Consider the following 22,858-nt stretch of genomic DNA (forward strand, 5'->3'; position numbering starts at 1 on the left):
ACACAGAATGTGGTTCTTTCAACTATTGTCACCAGTCATTTCAGTCCTGTGCTTCTGTCTGTGTCTGTAGTATTCTCCCTATAAGAAAGGCAGTAAGCTGACGAAGGCTCGCAGAGCCAAAGCACTCGGCCTCGAGGCGGCCGCCTCTGCACTCATGGACACACCGCATACTCTGGATTTAAGGGCATGGGTAAAACCTGGTACTGAAGGTGAGACATATACAAACATACACCCAACATTGTTTTAGACATTAAACATAGCCCACAACATTGTTGAAATAAAATGTACTCTCTTATTTATAGCGCTCATTAAAGGTCCACGAGTAAAATGTTTTTAAGTTTGGTATGTGTGTGTTTTTGTGTGTCAGGTCTGTCATCGTTGGAAGAAGTAGCTACAGGTGTGGAGCATATCGTGGCTGATATGATAGCCAAAGACCCTGAGACACTCACCTACGTGAAAACATTGTGAGAACATATCCACATGCACATAACGTTTCTTGATTTTTGTGATTTCCACAATAGTCTGTGTTACATTGATATTGGTACCAGAGTACCTTGTACCTGCTACATTGATAACGATACAGTCCCCTCCTCCTCCTCCTCCTCCTCCTCCTCTCTCTCCCTGTGTGTTTCTCTCTTGCTGTTTCAGGTGTGAGAAAAGCTTTGTGACCATCCAGTCTTCTGTGTCCAAGTCGGCACTAAAGGAAAAAGAGCAGGAGAAGTCTGTCGAAGGGTACAAGAAACCAGGGGCCCAGCAAAACAAAATCAAGGACATCGACAAGTTCCACCTCTACATGGACTTCACCAGCAACATCCAACGCATCCAGCCCCATCAGGTAGCAAGACAGACCAGTTTATGGTTCCTCCTTCCTCACTGTCTTCTTTCCTTCCTTCCTGAAGTAAAGCTGTGACCTGCAGGATAGGTTCAAGGTTTTTGGTCCTCATACATTTTTGTAGTAGCATTTGTGGTTGGGTTTTTATTGTCTAGCTGAAGGGCTGAACCTGATATAAATGTCTCTCCCAAACCTTTGGCTATTGCTACCTATATGGAAAATACAAATTTAAAAACACCAACAGGCCTTTATGGTATAAATGAAATGGACAAATAATAACACAGCTTTAATAGAAGACATTCAATTAATACACTTGAAAAAATAATTAAGTATTCTGAACCATTCTAAAGGTTTTTTCCCCGCCTTGACCGATCCCCACACACACACACACACACACACACACACACACACACACACACACACACACACGTATACACACAAACAAATGCACACCATCTGTTTGTGTTTGTGTCATTTCTGTCTGCTTCATCTGTGCCGCTTCTGAATGCTAGCCATGTCAGTCGCAGTTAGCCTTGTCTGTGCCTCCAAATTTCCCCCTCCTGTGCCCTGCTCTGCCTCCTCTGCTCCCCCTCTGTCCCTCTAGTGACTAGTGGGTTACTCAGAGTTGGTCCCGGGCCTCATGTGTCACCACAGCTCCCGTCACCCGCTGCCTCTCTGCCACACCACACTCTCTGGCAACCGCGCTCTGCCCTACAGTCATACAATCGCATAAACATACATTCGTGCGCACACACTTGCTCACACACACAAGCACACCCTGCAAGTCCCCCTCATTCTCTCCTCTTAACATATGTGACATGTCCCCTGCCGACATGCCATTGGATTAGGAGGCTTTGATTGACAGGCGCTCTCCTGTAGTGACAGCTACTGCTGCTGGGCCCACAGGCAGACGGAAGGATGGGGAGAGGGAGAGGGGGTGGTAAAGGGGAGGGAGAGAAGGAACAGATGAGCGACGTTGAAGTGCGTCCGTCACTCTCTTGCTTCGCTCTGATCGGCCTCCCTCCCTCTTTTTCTGACTAAACCTCAGCCCTCCAATCCACTCCACACCTCCCCTTCTCCCCTTCTCCTCTCCTCCGTGTGTGAGAGGCCTTTAATTCGATGACTCGCCTTTGTCATGGAGCGTTAATCCACAGGCTGCTGTGACCCTGCTAGCTGTCAGATTCCGGCTAAAATGAACCTTTTCTAGCCGTCAAGTTGTCGGGAAGGGGGGAGCAGGTGGGAGATGTGTTTTGACAGGAGGCATGTGTGTGAGCACACACTTGCCCGTTTGCTTTAGCACATTTTATTAAGCCCCAGCTCTGGTGGTTTGTTAAAGGGAAAGGACGGGGCATTTTATGATGTCAGGGATAGAAAGGTTTTAGAGATGGTCCGGTGAACATGCATCGCAAGTTCACCAATAAAATGAAAATAATGTGTGGGTAGACAAAAGAAGCTAGTTCATTTTATTGTTTTAATTTAAAAAAGGGATACAAATCTGTACCATACAGGTCTTAATAGATAAGACTAAGTAGTACAAAGACAAATATGTTATTAAAAGACAGTAGTAAAACTAAAGAAGGTTGAAACATGAACATTCAGTCCTCATTGTCTGCATTAAATGCACTTTTGGATTAAAAAGTATGGAACTAAAGCTAATGTTCATTTTCAGTTAATCTGACTATTATTAAATATTTGGTCTATAAAATGCTCTAGGGGATGTCATCAAATTGCTTGTTCTGTCCAACCAACCTTCCAAAACCAAAAGACATTTAATTATACATTCACACAAAAAAAAAGAAAGGCTGCAAATTCTAACAATTAAGAGCTGGAACCTGAAAATGTTTAGTATTTTTGCTTTAAAAATAAAATAATTATTCGATTTGTCTTGATTATCAATATTTTCAGTTAAATTATTCATTTATTTCATCCCCCGAAAAACATTTTCTATCACGGAGAGTTATGGAATATAAAAAGTCCCCTGGATGTTTGCTTTTATAGAATTATGTAACTGTTTCCTGCACTCTCTAAAGTTAGTCTATACAAAGCTGTGGTATTCAGTATGTCTTAAAGCCATTTGACATATCCAGTCGAGATTCTTTGCTCAGATTTAATTCCGTCAGATTTGATTTAAGGTCTTCTTCCAAAGGGTTCACATTTACCTTATAGCTATCAGCAGCCGGTACGCTCTTGAGTATGCCACGGCGGATTTGTTGAATGTGCGGCGGGCTATTTTTAATGCGATTTGTGTTCTGATCAAATGGTAGTTTAGCGCTTCAGTGTGGGGCTCGCCTGCAGAGGAGCTTGGGTAAATGGAACTGTTTCATCAATTAAACACTCCTTTTTTGATGGACAGGTGGAGAAAAACAAGTTTATTTTTACTGTCACTCACAAACACTTAGTTTTAGTGTTTGTAAAGATGGAAATTACCGCTGGTTCAATATAAGATTCATTTTTTGATAATGTTAAACATGGTCAATTATCCAGAGAAGGTACAACAACAAATAGCAGTCATATTCTTTTACACATTATTATTAACAATGATTTACATTTCAAGAAAAGGCTCCCACCCAAAAGTGTACATGTTTAATCCCCATCTGCCTTCTTTTTTGTACTCTTGGTAATTGGTACTTTTGACACTTTATTAATATAATATACCTGCTTTAACATACTCTTATTTTTTTACTTGTTTGCCTTTTTACCATAGTTTATTGTATATTTTCATATTTCTCTTTTTTTTTATTATTTCTTTATTATTGCACTTTTTTTGTTATTTACTGTACCCACCAATCAATCTACAAGCCAAATTCCTTGTATGCGTAACGTACTCGGCAATAAACAGCTCCTGATTCTGATTCTGGTAAGTATTTACAACTGAGATAATTAAATAAACACTTACACATTTTGTAAAGCCTCGTTTTAAACTATGCAGTACAGTAAGTGCTAATTGAGGTTCTTTCCCTCTCTCTTGTTCCTCATTCGGAGCTGAAGTTTGTTCTTCCATCAAAGCCCTTTAGACTCCCTGCTGTGTTGTGTTTGTTTTTGGATAGAATAAGAGAGTGATAAAGGGATAGAAGGAGAACAGCGTTTTCCCTGAGCAGCCAGTATGTTTGTGTAAAAGACCAATGTATCGTGCTGGGCCCTGGTCCCTTGTGGTGACTTATCCTCATTGATATTTAGAGAGTCAATATTTTATCTGGAACCGTACGGTCTAAAGAATAATATTCACTAAATGTAGCTTACATTCCATATTCTTCTCCGGTCATCAGTGGGTTTTTTTTTAACCCTTGTGCACTAGTACAGCTAAGCCCTAACTTTTATTTTAGGCAGAATAGAATATAATTACATACATGTTGACAGTTGGATTTTGAACCATTTATTTTCACAATAAACTAGCTATTTGTACTCGGATGTCAAATATGGTTCGAAAAATCTACAGAGAAGTCTGGAATTGTGATTCAGGAAGAGTGTGGAATTTTGAAATGGAAAATGTGTATTAACCCTGCGATCTGCTGACAGCTCAACAGTTCAGCTGTTATTGTACAGCGAGTCCCATGTGTGTCAGCCGGGTCAAAAACATGTGCAGATCTGCTGGGAATCTGTGTGTGTCAGTATGCGTGTATTTATATGTTAATCCTTGATATGTCGGATGGATGGATGTGTTGATAGTATTCTTCTAAAGAACGGGTGAGACAGAGAAGGAGACAGATAGAGAGAGGATGGTTGTTGGCTGGCTGCCCTCCCTCGGGGGGGGCTGGTGGAGGGATGAAGGACCGTCTAGGAAAAGACATTCTGTCTGGTCTCGTCAGGGTTTGGCCGGTACTTGGCCACATGTCACTCCTGGCCCATCTAGCACATAAACACACGCTTTTCACTCTGTCTCACATCACCCTTCCTCTGAGATCACCCTCTGTCTCCCACCAGTGACCTAACCCGGCCAGAAACTGAGAGACGTCACATACGTACAGACACTAGGTCATTTGTCATCAGCGAGGACAGTGGCCAGCAAGGAAAACAGAGCAAGGACACAGAATGCTCAACTGTTGGAGACGGCCACATGTTTTGAATTTTGTTGGGACATAGTTGCATTCACCACAGTTAGGGTTTGGCAACTAGTTAAAGAGAAGATTCATTTTGAGTTTCTTGGTAGTGAAATTACAGGATACTGGGAAGCACAAATTTGGATTTTGGATTTGCAGCTAATCTGTATTGCCTTAAAATGTACCATACATACATGCATCATAGCATTGTGTATAGACAGTCACAATTTTCTGTATGGTTTCCGTTGTCTCGCAGTGCTTATTTTAGGCAATTCTGACTGAAAATGTTTTTTTTTTGGTCCAAGACTTTTACTATTGCCATTTTTCTTGTTTTTCTTAAAACATTTGTTCATACTTTTTTATTTTCAGTTGATACTCTTAGTTATTAAATACGTGTTCAACCCCACATTCAACAAACAGGTGTAGGACATGTAGGAATCGACTTGTAATGCATGACAATCATGTAACTGCATTTTGTGTACGTCATCCTTACACAAAATGATCTTTAAAAACTTTGAACGTTTAACCCTAAAACACAGATTCAGCAAGGGCCATTTTGTCATAACTACTTTTATTTCACTCATGGGCTTCCCCAGATGTTCAGAGAATCTGTAAAGAAGTTTTTTTTTCTCCCTTGCTTCAACAGCGTGTTAAACAGTGCTTTGATGAAGATTGTTTGAGAAATCTCATCACAGTCAGCTTGTCAGCCCAGGGCAGGAACATGCCAACAGAAGAGAAATCTAACTTTCATCATAATTCAAGCAAGCTCGCTGCATTAATTCTTGCTTCTGCGATGCCATTAGCTGTGTTTTATATTTGTATATTTGTGTATGTATGTGTGTGTGTGTGTGATGCATATGGGCGCAGCACATCCGAGGGTGCTGCTGAGTGGTAATGGTTGTGGCACCACGTGTGTGGGTGCGGGTGGGGGTAGGCCTTGCGGTCTCGGCGCTGATGGTGGCGTAGTGGTGGCATTTGTCAGCTCGCTTCTTCCGCTTGGTTTCCAGATTGACGTTTTGTTTCTTGGCCCTGTTCTGTGGCGGGCTAAAGGTTCCCCACTGAAAAGGTCAGACACTTACTACAGTTTGCTTAACAGCATGTAACAGTTCCTCTGAGGGGGGAACCAGCACACAACACAACAGGCATGGCCACAGGATATACTCCTAGGCTCATCACTGTTACACGCCTGTCTGCGGAGAGTTAAGAGATTTTGTTTTTGTGTGGAGGTTTGGGTGCATTTGTGTTTGTTTATACATATACATTTATTATACAGTAGCCGTGTCTAACCCCCATAAAAACATATTTTAATTCAAGTAAAAGTATTCGCTTCCTTTAACCCCATAGTTCTAGGTGCTCCCAAATGGAAACATCAAGACAACTAGAAATGAGGAACACCACCTTGAGATTGACAATCTTGTGGCTGTATACAAATCTTTGTCTTTAAATGCAATGTTAAACACAACTGCAGTATTTCGCTGCAAAGAAATTAAATATATCTGTTTTATAATTGCATAAGCAAACGTATTAGACTACAAATGTAAAACCTACATATTAACAACTGTGTGAATTTTTACTGTTGTTTTTCAAAACGTTTTCTAAATGGAAGTGGGACTTTCCTCTCTGCGTTCATGTGCACTGTTTATACAGTTCTTTTGTGTTGCATTTAACAGGGAATATGTGTGTGTGTTTCTGTACAGACCCTGGCTATTAACCGAGGAGAGAGTCTGAAGATTTTGACAGTGAAAGTGAACATTCCCGACAGGGTGAAGAGTGACTTCACTTTGTGGTGCATCAACAACAGGTCAGAAACACAAAACATTTTTACATTTAGAAATAACTGAGTTGAACAGAAACTTAAAATTGTCTGCACAAATTACAGTTTAAAGAAGCACAGAATAAAATGGGAGATTTTCTTGTAAGAACTCTCAAATCCATTCTTACTGCTGCATCATTTAGTTTGAATCACTCTTTAGTATTCATTTGAATTTAGGTTATAGAAAACTTCAATAACATATCATAAACTTGGCTTTTTCTCATGTGAAATTGAAGCAGGGCTTGGTTGACATTTATCCTCAGTCAATTTATGTTTTATGAATAAAGGTTAAAGAATTAAAATTGAACGTATTGTTTTATCATTAAGCTGTCTTGTTTGTTTTAAAGGAATGATCTGTTAATATTACTCCATATGTACCTGAAAATACAATAAAAACAATATCTTGCATAAATTAGGTGTTTTTGTTGTATGTGAGATGGAATGGGTGACACATTTTCTCCTGAGAGGAAGGGAGTTAGTTTGCAAAAGTCACATTAAATTCTCTACATTTTATTTATCAGTGGAAATGTCCCATTGAAAAAAATAAAAATAAACTTTCTCCCGTTGTTTTAATGCAGGTGGAGGCCGAGGACGTTTGCAAAAGAAGAGCTTCTTACAATCATCAGTAATTCTGTAGAGGACTCTTTTAAAAGGCTTATTCTGCCTTTCCTCACCAGGAGTTACAGGTATTTTTAGTTTGTGTGTGTGTGTGTGTGTGTGTGTGTGTGCTCTGAGGGCTTTCTTTTCTTTGATAACCACTTATTCATTTGTGTCCACATTCCCTCCACTTCCCCCTACCTCACCGTTTTTCTTTCCTTCTCTTTATTCACTTTTATTTATTTTCCCCCTCACCAAACAACTCACCTCTACATCTCAACTCCTCTTTCCCCACTCTTTTTCTTCATATCCACTCCTCGTCATATCGTCCCCCATATCTCTCCGTCTCTCTCTTGCATCCCGTCTCTTTTAGGACTAAGCTGACAAGTGCAGCAGAGAAGGAGTCAATCGCCATGTTCGTGCGAAACCTCCGGCAGCGCCTGCTGGTGCGTCCAGTAAGAGGCTGTGTCATCATGGGAGTGGACCCTGGCTTTAGACATGGCTGTAAGCTGGCAGTTCTCTCCCCCACTGGTAAGTGACCACATAGTGAACTAAACTCATGTGTATACCAGTCTGGCCTCTAATCCTCCTAAGACCATACCCATTGAAAATATTGCATTGTTTTAATTATACTTTTTTTTTTTTTGAGCTTTAGACATCATAGTGCAGAAAATCACAGGATAGCAGTTGTGTCTGAGAGGCTGCAGCATCACGTTGGATGATACAGCTCATAGGCTTCAGATATGCATTACTGATTAAAGCGCTACTTATTTTTTCCTCATTTGTTCTATTCATATTGTTTTTGGCTGTTGACACATTCAATAAGCATTAACACAAATTGCTACGTTTTTAGGAACAGAAACATTGTATTTCACCAACAGTATTTCTCTGTAACTGTAGTCACATATTCAAAGATAGAGTAGATAATCTATTTACTCTTATACAGTATGCTAACTAAAGTGCCATCACAGATTCATGGCTAATGGCCTACATTTTAGGTTTTTTTTGTGCATGTCAGAGACTAGATGCCAGTTGGCATGAACCTGGTGAGTGGATTATGTGTTTGCGTGCACATGTGCATGTGTGTTTTTGTATGTCTGCTGTGCTCTACTGTATGTCACAGCGTGTGTCTCAGTGGGTGTGGGTGCATACTGAGCAAGGGTATGTCCCTCCCTCTGGGTGTCTGACCCTGTGGTTACAAGTAACGCTGACACACTTAAAACAGACAGACACAGGTATATGTTGGGGGTCAGGCCCAGCATGGTGGGGTCACAGGTTTGATGTTTCCTTGCTCATCTGACTTCCGGTCAGAGCTGCATTCATCCTCTGAGGAAGCAGCTTACTGTCAGGTGCTGGACTTCCTGCAGAGGTTCAGACCGTAAAGATGTTGAGTTCATAAGTCATTTGATATATTTAGGGCATTGTTGCTTCTTTAACACCATACAGTGCAGAGACATTAGCTGATAGTATATAGCTTAGTCTCTTAAGCCCCCTCTTGTCAACATAATACTTTATCAACAACATTGTGTTTTCTCCCCCTGTCTTCATCTCCCTGCTCTCAGGTCAGATTATTCATACTGACGTTGTGTACCTGCATAATTCAGGCCAGCCAAGAGAAGTAGAGAAACTGCGCCACCTCATGATCAAATACAGGTACTGCTGCTTGTGTCTAAAAAGTCACTGTTTAAAGTGTACTGTTTCAGTTGAGTTAAATACAGTGTCAGAAAATGTAGCATTAGTGGAGGTTTGTACTGTATTAATCAGTGTTTTATTGCTGCTACTTTCCTGTCTGCATGTATGAAGCAACAGTAATAACTGATCATGTATGTTTTCTGTTGTATCAAGCAACATAGAATAAAAACAGGGAAACAGAATTATAAACCAAACTGCATTTTTATGGTTACTTTTATAATCCTCTTTGTCCATCTGCTCTACTTCTTGTCCACACTAGCTGTGCCAAGGTTGTCATTGGTAACGGGACAGCATGTCGTGAGACTGAGTCCGTCTTCGCAGACCTCATCTCCAGGCGCTGTTTCCACCCTCTGGACGTGTCCTACTGGTAAGATGTTTCATCCAGTGCACGCTAGAACAAACCCCAGTAACCCGTGACCATGAAAAGAAACTCGCACATCATTTATTGTGTGTTGATATTAATTAATATTCAACGTTGCATTTTGTATATTTAAGTAATACAAGAATGTTCTAAACCGTTTAGAATAAAAGTTCACTGAAATATTTCAGAGTATCATATTTAAAGATTGATTAAAGAGTATGATAGAGAGGTAAGTGAGATGTGTCAGTGAGGTCTGGAATAATGTCGATGAGTTAGAAATGATGTTCGCGGTATAGAAATGGTGGAAAGTTAAGTGTGTGAAGAGGAAAGGGCGGTTAAATAAAAGGAGTTAGAAATGTGAAAAAATAACGTACGGAGAAGGAAAAAGTGTGGGAGCGAAAAGAGCTGGACGCAGATGGAGAGAAAGACAAATTGGAATGTGTCCCTCAAGCGCATATATTCTATTAAAGCCATCTGGACTTCGTTTCACTTCGGTCCAATTAAAGAGACGTTTTGCGGTCCACATTGTGTCTTTAACCAGGCCCAGTCCGCACTTCAGAATACAACAGCACAGAACCTCGGTCCAAGCATAATAACCACCGGCCTCTCCTCGCTCCGTCTCTTTCTCCCTCTGCTGAGTTCCATGTGTGTTTGTTGACTCGAGGTTAACGTTGGGAGCACAGCCTAGAATGATTCTGAGCTGTGCGTGAAAGTGTGTGTCTGCATATGAGGGTTTTGTCAGTATCTTTGAGTTCATACACACACACACACACACTTCAGAAGACATACCTTTGGTGTAATAGTCCGCATTTTTTTCTCTCTTAAGTTCGATTTTCTGTCTATTTGCAAGAACAGAAACATTTAAAGTGGGGCGTTTATTAAGTTAACTTCCTCTTGATTATTTTCCTGACAGACATTTCTTTCCTTTGAGGCACCTCCATAGCAGCAACATTTGACATCTTGATATAATGTCTCTCTTATTCATTCTTTTACTTCAGCTAATGGCATTCGTGCCTTTCACAACGCGTAAGAATGTTGGACTTCTGTTTGATGCGGTGCTGGATGAATGTCTCCATATCACCTGATATGATTAACTATATTTTTGCAGCGCATATCACATGTGTAAATGGTCTGCCTTTGCCTTGGTGGGGTTTGTAGAATAAAGGCTTTTTGCAAGTGCATGAACTTTGGCAGAGCACAGAGATGTTATTTTGACATTAGCCATAAATATGGTTGTTGTTATCCAGATGATATCGCCCCGGAGTCATCTGGTGTGATGCCTCACTTTGGTTTCTTTGGACTGTGGTTGATGTAGGCTCAGAAACATAGATGTTAAATCTATGTGTGTCTGTATCTAAAATCTAGACACAGACTATTATTCTCTGTCCTCCTTGTCTCTCTTTCTTTTGCCTCTTTTTTCCTATCTTAACTCCCCCTCTGCTCCCTCCATCCTTCCTCGCCCCTGTCTTCGTTTCTGTCATCTGTCCTCTAGCTTGATCTAATAAATGTGCTTTTGAAATATTCTGCAAAGTCCAAATGCTGGTTTTTCAATAACTAGTCCCAGTATTACCTCTGAGGTGGGGTTCTGACTGAGTACGTCTTTGAAATATAAGAGTCTGGGGAATGTCCCCATTTTACAGTTTTCATTATTACACACACTATGGGATATATGTGATACCTGGGTGGGATTTACCTCAAATTTCTCAGCACAAATTAATTTTCAGCTCCATTGTAAGGCCATAGAACTCTAGCAGAATTTGTATACAGTCACACGCTATTACATTTATACCATAAAAGGGTCTTAAGTGGGATAATGCATGGAAATTGCTAAATTACAAATATAACTGCTGTCCTTCCATCATAAAGTCGTGAAAAGCAGATATTATTTAGACATGTAGGTGTTTTAAATTTTAAGCGTTTTTCTCAATAATTTGTTGCCTACAATTAATGATCAGTGATCGATTAAATGTTTAAAGATAATAAAACATTAAATGCCTGTTTTCTTTCAAAGCAAGTTTTAAACAAGTGATATGGGTTTGCAAGAAAAATGTGTTAAGTAAATAATCAATAATTGAATAAACAAAATGAATTCTCTTTCTAGTGTACAACATCAGCTTATGATTCTGTGGCTTCATTAAGACTGTGGCAAATGTCTGCTCTGCTGATAAAACTAGTAATGCGTGTTTATTTCCTTTATTTAATATATAAAAAAATATCTGGATCAATGTTAATATCTAATGTTATAATTTTGACCAAAACATCCCCTGATAGATGATGATAGGAGGGCAGTTAGTGGCTGTTGTTTCTAGCTATGAGGGTCCTACTCCCCCTGCTGACTGACCCCCAGCCGACCCTGACCTGCCATTAGAGAACCCTCATTACCACGGCAACAAAGATGATGGCAATGACGGAGACTAGCCACGTAGCATCAGAAACAGCGAGGGGTCTTAATGCTTGCTGTGAATGTCCCCAGTTCAATTAATTGACCCACTTTCTGGTATATGTCGCGATTCTTTGTGTCGCTATACGTAAGAGCGCTTGTCGACTGACCTTCTACCCAAAGAGGTTCAAACAGGCTTTGATCGACAGGTGTATACGTAGAAAGCTTTTCAGTCAGCCCAGGCATAGGAAGCTGGCTCCTTCAAACTATTCCTGAAGTGAATATTTGTCCCATCTGCTTGTTTTTTTTCTGCTCCTCAGCTACTGAAAGCAGCTGTGCTCTTTTAAAAAATGTGTTCTGGCTCAAAAAACAACTATCCACAGGAATGTGAATGTGAAAATAGATTATATTTTAATCCTCATTGTGTTATTTGGCCAGACTGGAGAAGTTTTGATTTTATGAGGATTTTTTAACTTCATTAGCTTGTTAGGTGGAATAAGCCATTAAATTGAGACTTCTCCAGTGTTGACTTTTTTTGGCAGCAGTTCTGTTAGAGCTTCTCTCCCTTCTGTCCTCTTCTCCTCTCCTCTCCATGTCCTCTTCTCTCCTCTCCTCTCCTTTCTCTACTTTCTGTCCTCTCCTCCTCTCTCCTCTCATTTCTCTCCTCTCCTCTTCATCTCCTCTCCTCTCCTTTCCTCTCCATGTCCTCTCCTTTCCTCTCCACGTCCTCTTCTCTCCTCTGCTTTCTCTCTTCTGCTTCCTCTCTCCTCTCCTCTCTCCTCTCCTCTTCACTCTTATCTCTGCCTCGACAGTGCAGTAGTTCATTAAAGACCTCAGCCTCATTTGCACCATCTGCTTCATGTCTCCCAGTGAGCCTTCATTGTGTCACCACCCCCAACCTTCTCCCCCCCTTTCTTCCCCACCCGCCTGTCTCTCTCCCTCTCTCTGTCCTTCTGCCTCAGTGCTCAGCTGGAATGACAGCCAGAAATGGCAGCCTGCGGGACATCTTTACTTGTGTATGTTTTCCGTGTGTTTGTGTGTGTATGCAGTTTTTAGTGCCTTAGTCCTGTTAGAGTAGACTCGTTGACTCACTGAGTCACGTCCTCCGTATTTTTTTAAGGAGTGTGGCGTTTTCTGAAGAAAGTCGAACAAGGGCAAAGATTGTTGTATCTCTGTATGTGTCTAAGTTGTTTCGTTGGAGAAATAGGAGTGAGTGTGTATGAAAGGCCGGCCAGTGTGCGTCTAAATCTCTTACCAACACACAAATACATTACGCATTGTCGATAATCAAATTACCTTTTTGTTAACAAGACAGACAATATCATCATCAGATATTAAGTATTATTTTCACAGTTCGGCTGCTACTAAAAAGTTTTGTCATAAACAATTTATTGTGCATTTCTTCTTCTCTTTTTAATATTTACTTAACTCTACAAAATATCAGAAAATAGTGAAACAGCTTCCCCTACCAACAGTGCAAACCTATTCAACATAGAAAAGCATCTTGTCTTCACAATTGAGAGGCTTAAGACACTTTTAACCCCCTTGGTGATTTTCCCATTTTGTTGCATTAAAACCTGGAATTTAAATGGATTTTTATTTGTAGTTTATGTAATGATCTTCACAAATTAGTCAAAATCGTTGAAGTGAGATGAAAAAGAAAAGTTTAAAAAAATGACAAAAACACATAATTTTTTCCTTCAAATATGGCTAATCTGTTTGTAGCAATTACACCAGAGTTCAGTTAATTAGCTAAATAAAGTCCATTTGTGTGTAATCTGAGGGACTCTCCAACACCTCTAAGAATAAATAAAATATCAGGGAAAATCAGGGACACATTTCTTGAGATGTACAGTTCAACGTTGGGTTATAATTAAATAAAATAAAAAATCCATTTAAAATCTATGTTGTAAAGCAACAAAATATGAATAACACCAGGGGGGTTAACACTATTGCAAGGCACTGTGTTTAGAATTAAACGATTATTAAATTGGTGACAATGATACATTTTCTGTTGATCGATTAATTTGTTAATTCTTTCATCACTTATTTACAGCTGATGTCACATTTTATTGATAAAAAAATTCTAATACTTCTAAACCAAGATCTGCTAACAAGCTTTTTTCCGAAGCTTTCAGCTGGACTTGACATTCGTCATTTGCTCTATCTGCTGTTAAAAACTGTGAGATGCTGTGGAAAGCATCAAAAAAGCTAATAAATGAATCACTTACATAGAAAACAGTTTTTTGCATTTGGATAGGTGGGTATAACCAGTGTATCCACAGCATGAAGCGTGACAGCTCATAGTCCTATATCTCCCTTTACTGTTGTCTTTGCTAAGAGAGGAAGACATGACCAGATTAAGCTCCTCATCTCTCTATTAGATGCACAACCAAGTTGCCTTACATGATTAAGCTTGAACATTGCCTCTATGAATGACCAGCCTCCTGCAGGACATAATACAGCATGAGGTATTATTTAGCTGACAAGGTTAGTCTGTGCCTCTGATGGCCCCCACTGAAAACACATCAGGTTATTTGCCATACAACTGTGTTCCCATAATTTGAAGACCTCCTGCTGGTTGTCAGTGTGTGACATATTAGAATCTCATTTAAGTAAATAGTTTTTTGGATTGTAGGTGGCTTTAACCTTTATGTATATGGATGTGTGTTAAGTATGTGAAAATATGTGTCCTTTTTTTAAATTATTGTCTACCTGGTCTAACGCCTGCTCTTTGCTTGTCCACTGTTGTTGTTAAGCATTGACTGGTAGAGCAACCAGGCTTGGTTTGTAGCGTTTTGCTTGGTGACGTGCCGTCGTGTCTTGTCGCCCTCGTCAGCTGGCGTTTCTGGATTTTTGTGAGAGGAGCCGATTGGTAGACACAAATGTCACTGTGAGTCCAAATCTATCAACACTCAAGTTGTAACTGGTATACGTTTGACAAGGTAAACATATTCTCATTGTCTCCCATTTCTTTACTCGTACTATAACATATTACCCTACAATTAATCCGTGGTTGACAAACCCTTTTTAAAGTTATACAAACTGTATTAAAACCTTTCTAAACTACACTTACTAAGCAAACCGGTTCTTGTTTTCAAGTTTCAAGCATATCGATCTGTTAGAGTAAAGGAGAAACAGTTTGTTTTTTTTCTAGTTGCAACATGGAATGAAATAAAGTTCTTTACCTACTGAGCAACATATTTTTAACAGTTGTGAAATATGTGAAAGGCTAAACTTTAACATTTGATGTTTGGGTTAATGGATGAAGCTGGTTATTATGTTCATTTTGACGGAATTATACAGATGAGGAAAAATGACTAATTAAATTCAGAGGGTGTCACTATCGTTTTCTTTATTGTCTTTGGCATGTGGTGGCTACTTTAGCTTGTTCAACTAAACTTAACCTTTATTCGCTTTCACAACTTGGGGTTTAACTGTAATACATTTGAATATTTTAATATGAGTGCTTGGGGCTGTATGCACGAAGAATGACAAGTTGACAGTGTTTGGCTGCAGAAAGCAGATGTTAATGATATCAGAGGGCAAGAAGATGTGGGGTAAGGTTAGGGAGATCTTTGGGCAACGGTGATGATAGACACACAAACCCACCCCCGCAACCACGCGCATACGAACACGAACCACAGCTTAAGGCAAACGCAAACGACTTCCAATTTCTTGACCATTTGCTCCGTCACTCCTGAAGGCAGTGAGATGACCGACCCGGTTACCCTTTGTCATAAACATCCTTGAGGGTCAGCATCCCTGTTTGCAGTGAATTAATTACCTAATTAAGGAATTACGATGTAACTGTAATTGTAATATGAAATTAATTAAATTTGAAATTAAATACATCAAATTACTTAGTCTGGTGTAATTTGTTGTGTTGTAAAAAAACAGTTTTTTGATTATGATGATAATTTCTCGACTCTACGGCACTGTTTAAGTGTTTATTTAGACTTGTTTTCGCACATGTAGCTATGTCTTTGCCTGATGTAGTACTTTGTAGCTGATAAGAGTAGAAGACAATCTTTCTTTCTAGTAGTAGTCGTTGTTTTCTCACCTTGGCTAGTTCATACTTAGAGATGTCCAAGAGCAACTCGGGCAGTCGTAGTAGGAAACCGACTCAAACAGCCACCAGTGTACGCCTGCTCTGACACACAAACATCCCCAATGATCCGGAGGGCAAGACCTTGACCGTCTTGCCCTCCAGCGACCTACTATTGGGATGAGATCATTATTACTGGCTCGCTGATGGACCTGGAGGACTGTGGTGTAGACTGTATTTATGACTCTGTGAGTGTGTATCCACTGTCATGTCCTATGTCCAGGCATCCTCCCAGGGCCAGGCTGAGTGAGTGATGAACATACAGTGGCAGGACCAGCGATGACTGAGTGAGATCAAGGGCACTGAGGCCTAATTGAAAGTTTGACAACAGGATAGAAGGGAGAGCAGGGGGGGGATTTGGAGGCTTGGAAAGGCCTCAGCCTGGCTGTGGGGTGTATCTTCATTTCAGGGGAGGAAAATGGTGAAAAGGTTATGTCTTCGACTTAATACAGGATGGATAGAGGAAGGCAGAAAAATGTTGGACATTTTTACAACGAACATGTTTAAGGAAAGTCTTTTTATTATTTTTGCAAGATGTGTGCAAGCATAAAAATGTATTTAGATATTTAATCATTTGTTGAATTGGAAAAAGGTGGAGCTGACAAAATAGACGAGTTGATAATAAAGGTCTGCAGTCTACAAGATGTGACTGACTTGTTGACTGATGTTCGGTGGGGAAGCAGTGTGATGATCGCTTCTGCTTCGTCCAGAAAACTGAAATATTTTCTTTTGCTCGTTTTAGACTGAACATTGTCCGTTTGGACGGTAAAAGTGAGGAAGGAGAAAGGCAACTAAAGGACATGAAATGGCTGAGACATCTGTGTCCTCCCTCTGTACTTTCCTCAGTTATTTTTTGTGGTCCTTCCTCTCTTTCTTCTTCACTTCATTCCTTCCTGCTCTCTATATCATTTCTTTCGTCCAGCCCTCCAAGAGCTATAAGAGATTGGTTTATTACTAGCATAACCACCTTTGAGATGGAAAATTAAACTAAATAGTTTGGTCTCATCAATTATTTATACAGCCAAATAGCACAAATCACAATTTTGCCTCAAGCAGCTTTACAAACTGTACAGCATATGACGCCCTCTGTCCTTAGACCCTCTATTTGTTGTCTTACACTATTTTATTTGAATTCAGATGATAAGACGCCAAAGCAATGATTCTTGAAGAGGGTTCATGCTTGTGTGTGCGTTTCATCATGGGTAGGAAAGAGGCGTCGGGCTGAGGACCTTTGGCGTTGCAGGTGGTGGACAGTGAATATCTGCCAGCCTCGTCCATATCACCCTCAGCCCCCTCTCGTCTCCCACCATGCCTCACTGGTGGTCAGCCTCTGTCCCTTCTTCTTCCCCTCCCTTCCACCCGCCCTCCATGCCGCCCTCCCCTAGGGTCCCAGTGTTCCCTGTGATGGTCCTGCGTGTGACAAACGTGTGATGAGTCTGTCTGACATGCCGTGTGTGTATTTGCGATTTTGGGCTGTGTGTGTGTGTTTGCATGCTGGTGTGTATGCGTATGTGCGTAACACAAGTGCAGGCCTTTGCTGCTCCCAGATTGACATGAGTGTCTGTGAGGCTTTGCTCTTTTCAGACGTGCCTCACACTGGCAGTTGGAGTTTATGTGCGTGTGTGCTTGCCTGCCTTCTAGCGCCTCGCTGGAGACTGACGGCCCCTGACACCTGCCATTTGAACGCTTTTCTCTGTGAAAAATGTCATCGTCTTCAGACCCGACGTGTGTGTGTGTGTGTGTGTGTGTGTGTGTGTGTGTGTGTGTGTGTGTGTGTGTGTGTGTGTGTGTGTGTGTGTGTGTGTGTGTGTGTGTGTGTGTGTGTGTGTGTGTGTGTGTGTGTGTGTGTGTGTGTGTGTGTGTGTGTGTGTGTGTGTGTGTGTGTGTGTGTGTGTGTGTGTGTCTTGAGTGAGAGAGAGAGCTGGTGCGTCCCTCAATTTGTCTCCCTGAGGTCAAGCTTTGCAGCTGACTGAACAATGGACCCAAGCTGTTTGAGCAGCCGGGACAGAGAAACTTATGTGTGTGCGTTTTTTTTGTATGAATGTATTTTGGGCTGGTAATATGTGACATCACAGCTCCTTCTAAGGCAGTAAAATGAGGCCAATCCAAGCATCTTGAGCACAAACTGAGTTCTGGACAAAGAAAGTGACAGATTGAGCCACTATGGCACTATGCAGGTGTGTGTAGGCAATCCCCAGTCCTCTCAAGTGTCCCGTTTGAAAGCCATCTAGAATTTTGGACAATCTACCAAGTGAATCTGGTTGAACCTTGTAGATTGCTATAAATCAATTCCAATTGAGCCCTTTAATGCCTTCGTGGTTACTCATAGATAACATGTTTCATGTGATGGAATACTAACTTTGATTTGATTGCTCAGGAAAATCCACCCGTTAGTGACTCTGCATTGAGTTTGCTATTTTAAAAACAAGATACGGCGCAACTGTGCCAGGTTTTATACAGATATCAGAGGTATTATTATCAGATAAATGAGGCAAGGTTACATATTGTTCTGTATTATAGATGTATATAAATAACACATTACATTTTTTGTTTTTTTATCAGAATTTGCCCGCTATTAATGTTTGCACCTCATTTGGGAATATCGGCAACTTTCATGCAAAACCATGACCTGGAGCTGTTTTTTTAAATGATCTAAATGGGGAATTAAATACAATTAACAGTTAAATGAACTATGACTGAATGGACAAAAAAAAAATGGCACACAATAATCCTTTCAGGCCACATATTCACATATTGTCTGTAGTCATGTGCCAAGAGTACTTTGAAATGCAGCAATTTATTCAATCTTTCATTCTTTTTTGACCCGCAGTGCCGTTACTCTTCACCTCAACCTCCGACTTTTTGTCCTGTGTATCAAATTAGTTGATGATATTATTACCCCTCTTATTTTCTGACTGATCTGATGAGCTGTTTTTTTTAATTTAGATTAGGGCTGTGTGAGCCAGAAGGCTGTAATGAGGTATCAAAGTGTGTATCCATCTCTTTCAATGTTGTTCTTGAGGGGCAGCAGGGGGCCAGTCTTTATGTGTGTGCGTTTTTTTGTGTCATGCCCAAGGGTGTGTCTCAAAGAAGACCAGTAGGGGAACAGATAGTTGGTGACTTTGCCCCAGGACGGGACAGGGCTGAAGGGAGGCCTGTGTTCATGTGTGTGTATACAACTGAGAAAGCAAAAGAGAGTGTGACTAAGTGATAACCCTACAGGGCCACCAAGTCATCGCTTTACACCAAGAGGCGATCTTTGACTTTGTGTCTCAGAGTGTGTGTGTGTGTGTGTGTGTGTGTGTGTGTGTGTGTGTGTGTGTGTGTGTGTGTGTGTGTGTGTGTGTGTGTGTGTGTGTGTGTGTGTGTGTGTGTGTGTGTGTGTGTGTGTGTGTGTGTGTGTGTGTGTGTGTGTGTGTGTGTGTGTGTGTCCACGCTTCGACCATCCATCCACTTAGGCCAGAGAGCCGGGGAGCAGACAACCTTCTGTTGGCTGCCACGACGATGCCCTCACTATGGCGACAGCCATGGACGCTATGGCGATGAGGGGCTCAGAGCTGTATCCATGACAGTGCTGTTACCCAGCTGCCCCAGCGGCAGCCTTAATTAAGTTAGACATGATAGGGACTGGTGGGCTCCCTTTATTTCCTCTACATACCCTCTTGTGTGCTATTTTTCTGTATTCTTAAAATCTTTTCACCATTTTAAAACTTTTGTTGGCCCCATGTTCCTGTTCTCTTTTTTTTTAAATTTTGTCTCTCTTTCTCAAACAAAACCAGCTGAGACGCTGCCTCTCTTTCACTTGACCTCCACTGCCCTACTGTCTCTGAATGAGGGGGAGGGGGAGGGTAGTGGTGCGTTCTGTGTTTTATTTCCATGTGGTATAATCAAAAGCCTTGTCTATTTTCATACTCTATGTTTAAAGAGAGAGAGATTTTGGTATCGTGAATATTTTAGTATTATATTCATATCATCTTCTGTGTCTTACTCAGCATAAAGTGTGTGTGCGCGTGTCTTTGTGTCTTTGTCTCGCACACACGGAGCGTGTCAGGTTAATGACCAGCTCCGCTTTGACCTCCTTGAAGGTCATGTGCCAGTGCTCGTTAGCTGTGTCACCATGGCGATATGTCAGCTGTCAGCACGATGGACAAGGAGCTGACAAAAAGAACAATGAGGCGGAGGAAGGGACGACTAGAGAGGAAATGGGGAAGTGGAGGGAGGGAGGACAAGTTAATTTAAATGTGAGTCCCATCAGAAGGCCTCTGCCACTCCTCATTAACAAGATACTTCTAATTGGCAAGGTTGTTGTGGCAAGGTCCAGGCCTCTGGGATAGCGTGTGTGTGTGTGTGTTTGTGTGTGTCAGTCAGTGTGTACTACAGAAGGCCTCATTCTGAGTCGTGGACAGAAGGGAGATGTTGACCCCGTCCTCATATTGGTCAGCCCTGAGGGTAAAAGCCCCCCCTTTCCTCCTCCAGTCATCCCCCTCTCTCCATCCAGCCGAGAGAATAGAAGGACTAAACAACATGACAGCTTCAGTTGCATGTCGGTAGCATCAACACGGGTATCGGTGGCTTTGTTGTACCACCATTCTGTCTGTGTGGTGATGGATGATAAGCGGCCTACTTTAGACTGAATACATTAACATGGAAAAATGGTATAAATCGTCGCCATGTAAACCCAATGTTAACCTTGTAGAATCAGTTTATTTTCAGTGTCAAGACCTACGTGTAAACATGTCAATAAGGCAGAAATTGGCACATAAGCTTCAGCTCAGTTCCAGCTGAATTTAGTGAATCGTTGCGAGCTGATTTATTAGGTAGTAATTTGAAATATGACTAAGTCGTCTTAAATTCGTGTGCAATAAGCCCTTCACATAAAAAACTATAACAATAACAAAAAATATATTTATTAGGACTGAACGGTGTTATAGTGTCAGTCTTGCTCCCTGATTTTTTTGATTGATGCATCTCTAAAAGAAATCTCTTTTCACCTCAGCATTTCACTGAAATTTGGCCCTGTCTCTGAAAAAGATTCTGATAGAAGTACCTTAATTCAATTTCTATGTTCAACTTTCTAAAACTTAAATTGCCGACGTCAGTACCAGCAGTTGGTGTCTACAGAAACGCACACATATGTGTGGCCTATTACCTTTTTGGTTATGTTCAAAAGATACTGACAAATAGCAGTTCATCCCAATGAGCTCTAGATGGCAGTAGTGTCACATAGATTGTGAGTGACCTCAGAGGACTCAAAGCCTTGTACTTTAACAAGCATACTGTCTGTTATTAAAGTGTCAGTCGTTTCAATGTGCAAAGGTGGTCATACTCTAAACATATTCACATAACAATAGGTGTTTGGGAATCTATATTTACCCAAAGTGGGTTCCATACTTAAAATGGGTATAATTTACCAGACACACTATACCTATTCTGAATTCATTATTACACACTAAGCCAATGGCTCGTACATGAAATCGGGATGCATGTGGTTCTTCACGTCTGCTTTCAGGGGAATTCCTGCATTTGAAAGATTGTAATTGTGCAGTTTATGTTAAGGCAGGCCTACTAGTGAGGATGCTATTTTGCCCCATAATGTCAGTAATGATGGTCAAGCTTTGACTACAAAGGGCTAACCAGAGTCAAATGAGGAGCCATTTGCGAAGTTGTCAGCTGCATTATTTAAGGTGCAAGGCAGTGGTGATTTTCTTTAAAAGCCTTCCATTATGTCTTTCAAGCAGTGATAACTCACTAGAGTTTTATTATGGCTCCCCTCACCCCCCTAATTGGCTCCCTTTGCACTATTGTCTTTCTCACCTTCTCCCCCACAAGCCAACCTGCCTCTTATTCCCTGTTCCTATATAAATATATACATTTTTTCTTCCCTTTCTGTCCCCAGTATAACCAATGAGGCGGGAGCGTCCATCTACAGTGTGAGTCCTGAGGCGGTCAAAGAGATGCCGGACATGGACCCCAACCTTAGGAGTGCAGGTAAGCAGCCAGACTTAAATGTCTTTATCTGATGGTTATTAAACGTTTTGCTAAAAAAAATGTGTGATATTCTTTAAATGGGCCCTTGTCTATGGTAAAATACTGGGGTTTTGGAGGACGCTATGTTCAGGGCTGCAACTAACTATTTCATTCATTGATTAAGTTGTCACTTATTTTCCTAAAACTTGCCAATAAAATGTCAGAAAATACTGAAAAATGCAAATCACAATTCCCAGGTGTCCAAGGTGACTTTTTCAAATCGAATGTTTTTGCCAACCAGCAACAGTTTCCTCAATAATTGATGATTTCATTGGCTAATTGTTTTAGCTGTAATTGTGAATTGCCTGTGTACCACAGTAGGTTTATTACAAAGGTTAGGGAATCATTTTACGTTTTAGTGATTGTTGCAGTAAGAAAGAGTTCAGAGAGTCCACATAATATGGACATTTGTTTATTATATTTTTCTACTATTGGTTGTCTAAGTAACACAAAGTGATGATAATACGGGTGAGAACAACAGTTTTCCGACTCTGACAAATGAATGTTTAGTCTATAATGTGAGCAGTCATCTATCAGAAAACAAACCCACAGAACATGCAGTATTGTCACATTATCTATGAATTTCTGGCATTGCCATTTGGCTCTCTTACGTCTCTCCTGTTTTTCTTTGCATCTCTCGCTCTTTCTCTCACTTTGCCACCTCTCCCTCCCTCACTCACTGCACATACTACATCATCGAAAACACAGCAGAATAAAAAAGAATTGCACAGAGTTTTGAACGAGAACAAATGTTTCCAGCAGACTTCCTCTATAAAAGCCATAAATCAAGCCAGGCTGGATTATTCCTCGCTAGTTTCCTGTGGTCAGCAGCACTGAGAGCCGTGGAGAGCCATATTTATACCCCTAATGAAAGCCATGAGAAATCTACAGAGTTTTGACTTTGGATTGGTATTAAAAGAGGGGGCGTTGAGCCAAGACGCTATGGTTACAGTGTTGGATGTGGCAACAGTGTGTTTGTCTCTGTATGTTCCTACCCCTGTCTATATGAAT

At 40.9% G+C, this 22,858-nt stretch overlaps 1 protein-coding gene across 2 annotated transcripts in view; it reads left to right on the plus strand.

The window, feature by feature from the left end:
* The window catches only part of srbd1 (S1 RNA binding domain 1), a 52,142-nt gene that overhangs the window by 5,887 nt on the left and 23,397 nt on the right, over positions 1-22,858 (plus strand). For both annotated transcript variants that reach the window (XM_054600120.1, XM_054600121.1), the window contains exons 9-17: positions 71-209; positions 368-464; positions 649-835; positions 6,567-6,670; positions 7,261-7,368; positions 7,653-7,810; positions 8,842-8,932; positions 9,231-9,338; positions 21,717-21,808. In XM_054600120.1, coding sequence (XP_054456095.1) covers positions 71-209; positions 368-464; positions 649-835; positions 6,567-6,670; positions 7,261-7,368; positions 7,653-7,810; positions 8,842-8,932; positions 9,231-9,338; positions 21,717-21,808 — 1,084 coding nt within the window. The remainder of the gene's footprint in view (positions 1-70; positions 210-367; positions 465-648; positions 836-6,566; positions 6,671-7,260; positions 7,369-7,652; positions 7,811-8,841; positions 8,933-9,230; positions 9,339-21,716; positions 21,809-22,858) is intronic.

This window comes from Anoplopoma fimbria, chromosome 6 (genome assembly GCF_027596085.1).
Source record: "Anoplopoma fimbria isolate UVic2021 breed Golden Eagle Sablefish chromosome 6, Afim_UVic_2022, whole genome shotgun sequence".
Taxonomy (NCBI): domain Eukaryota; kingdom Metazoa; phylum Chordata; class Actinopteri; order Perciformes; family Anoplopomatidae; genus Anoplopoma; species Anoplopoma fimbria.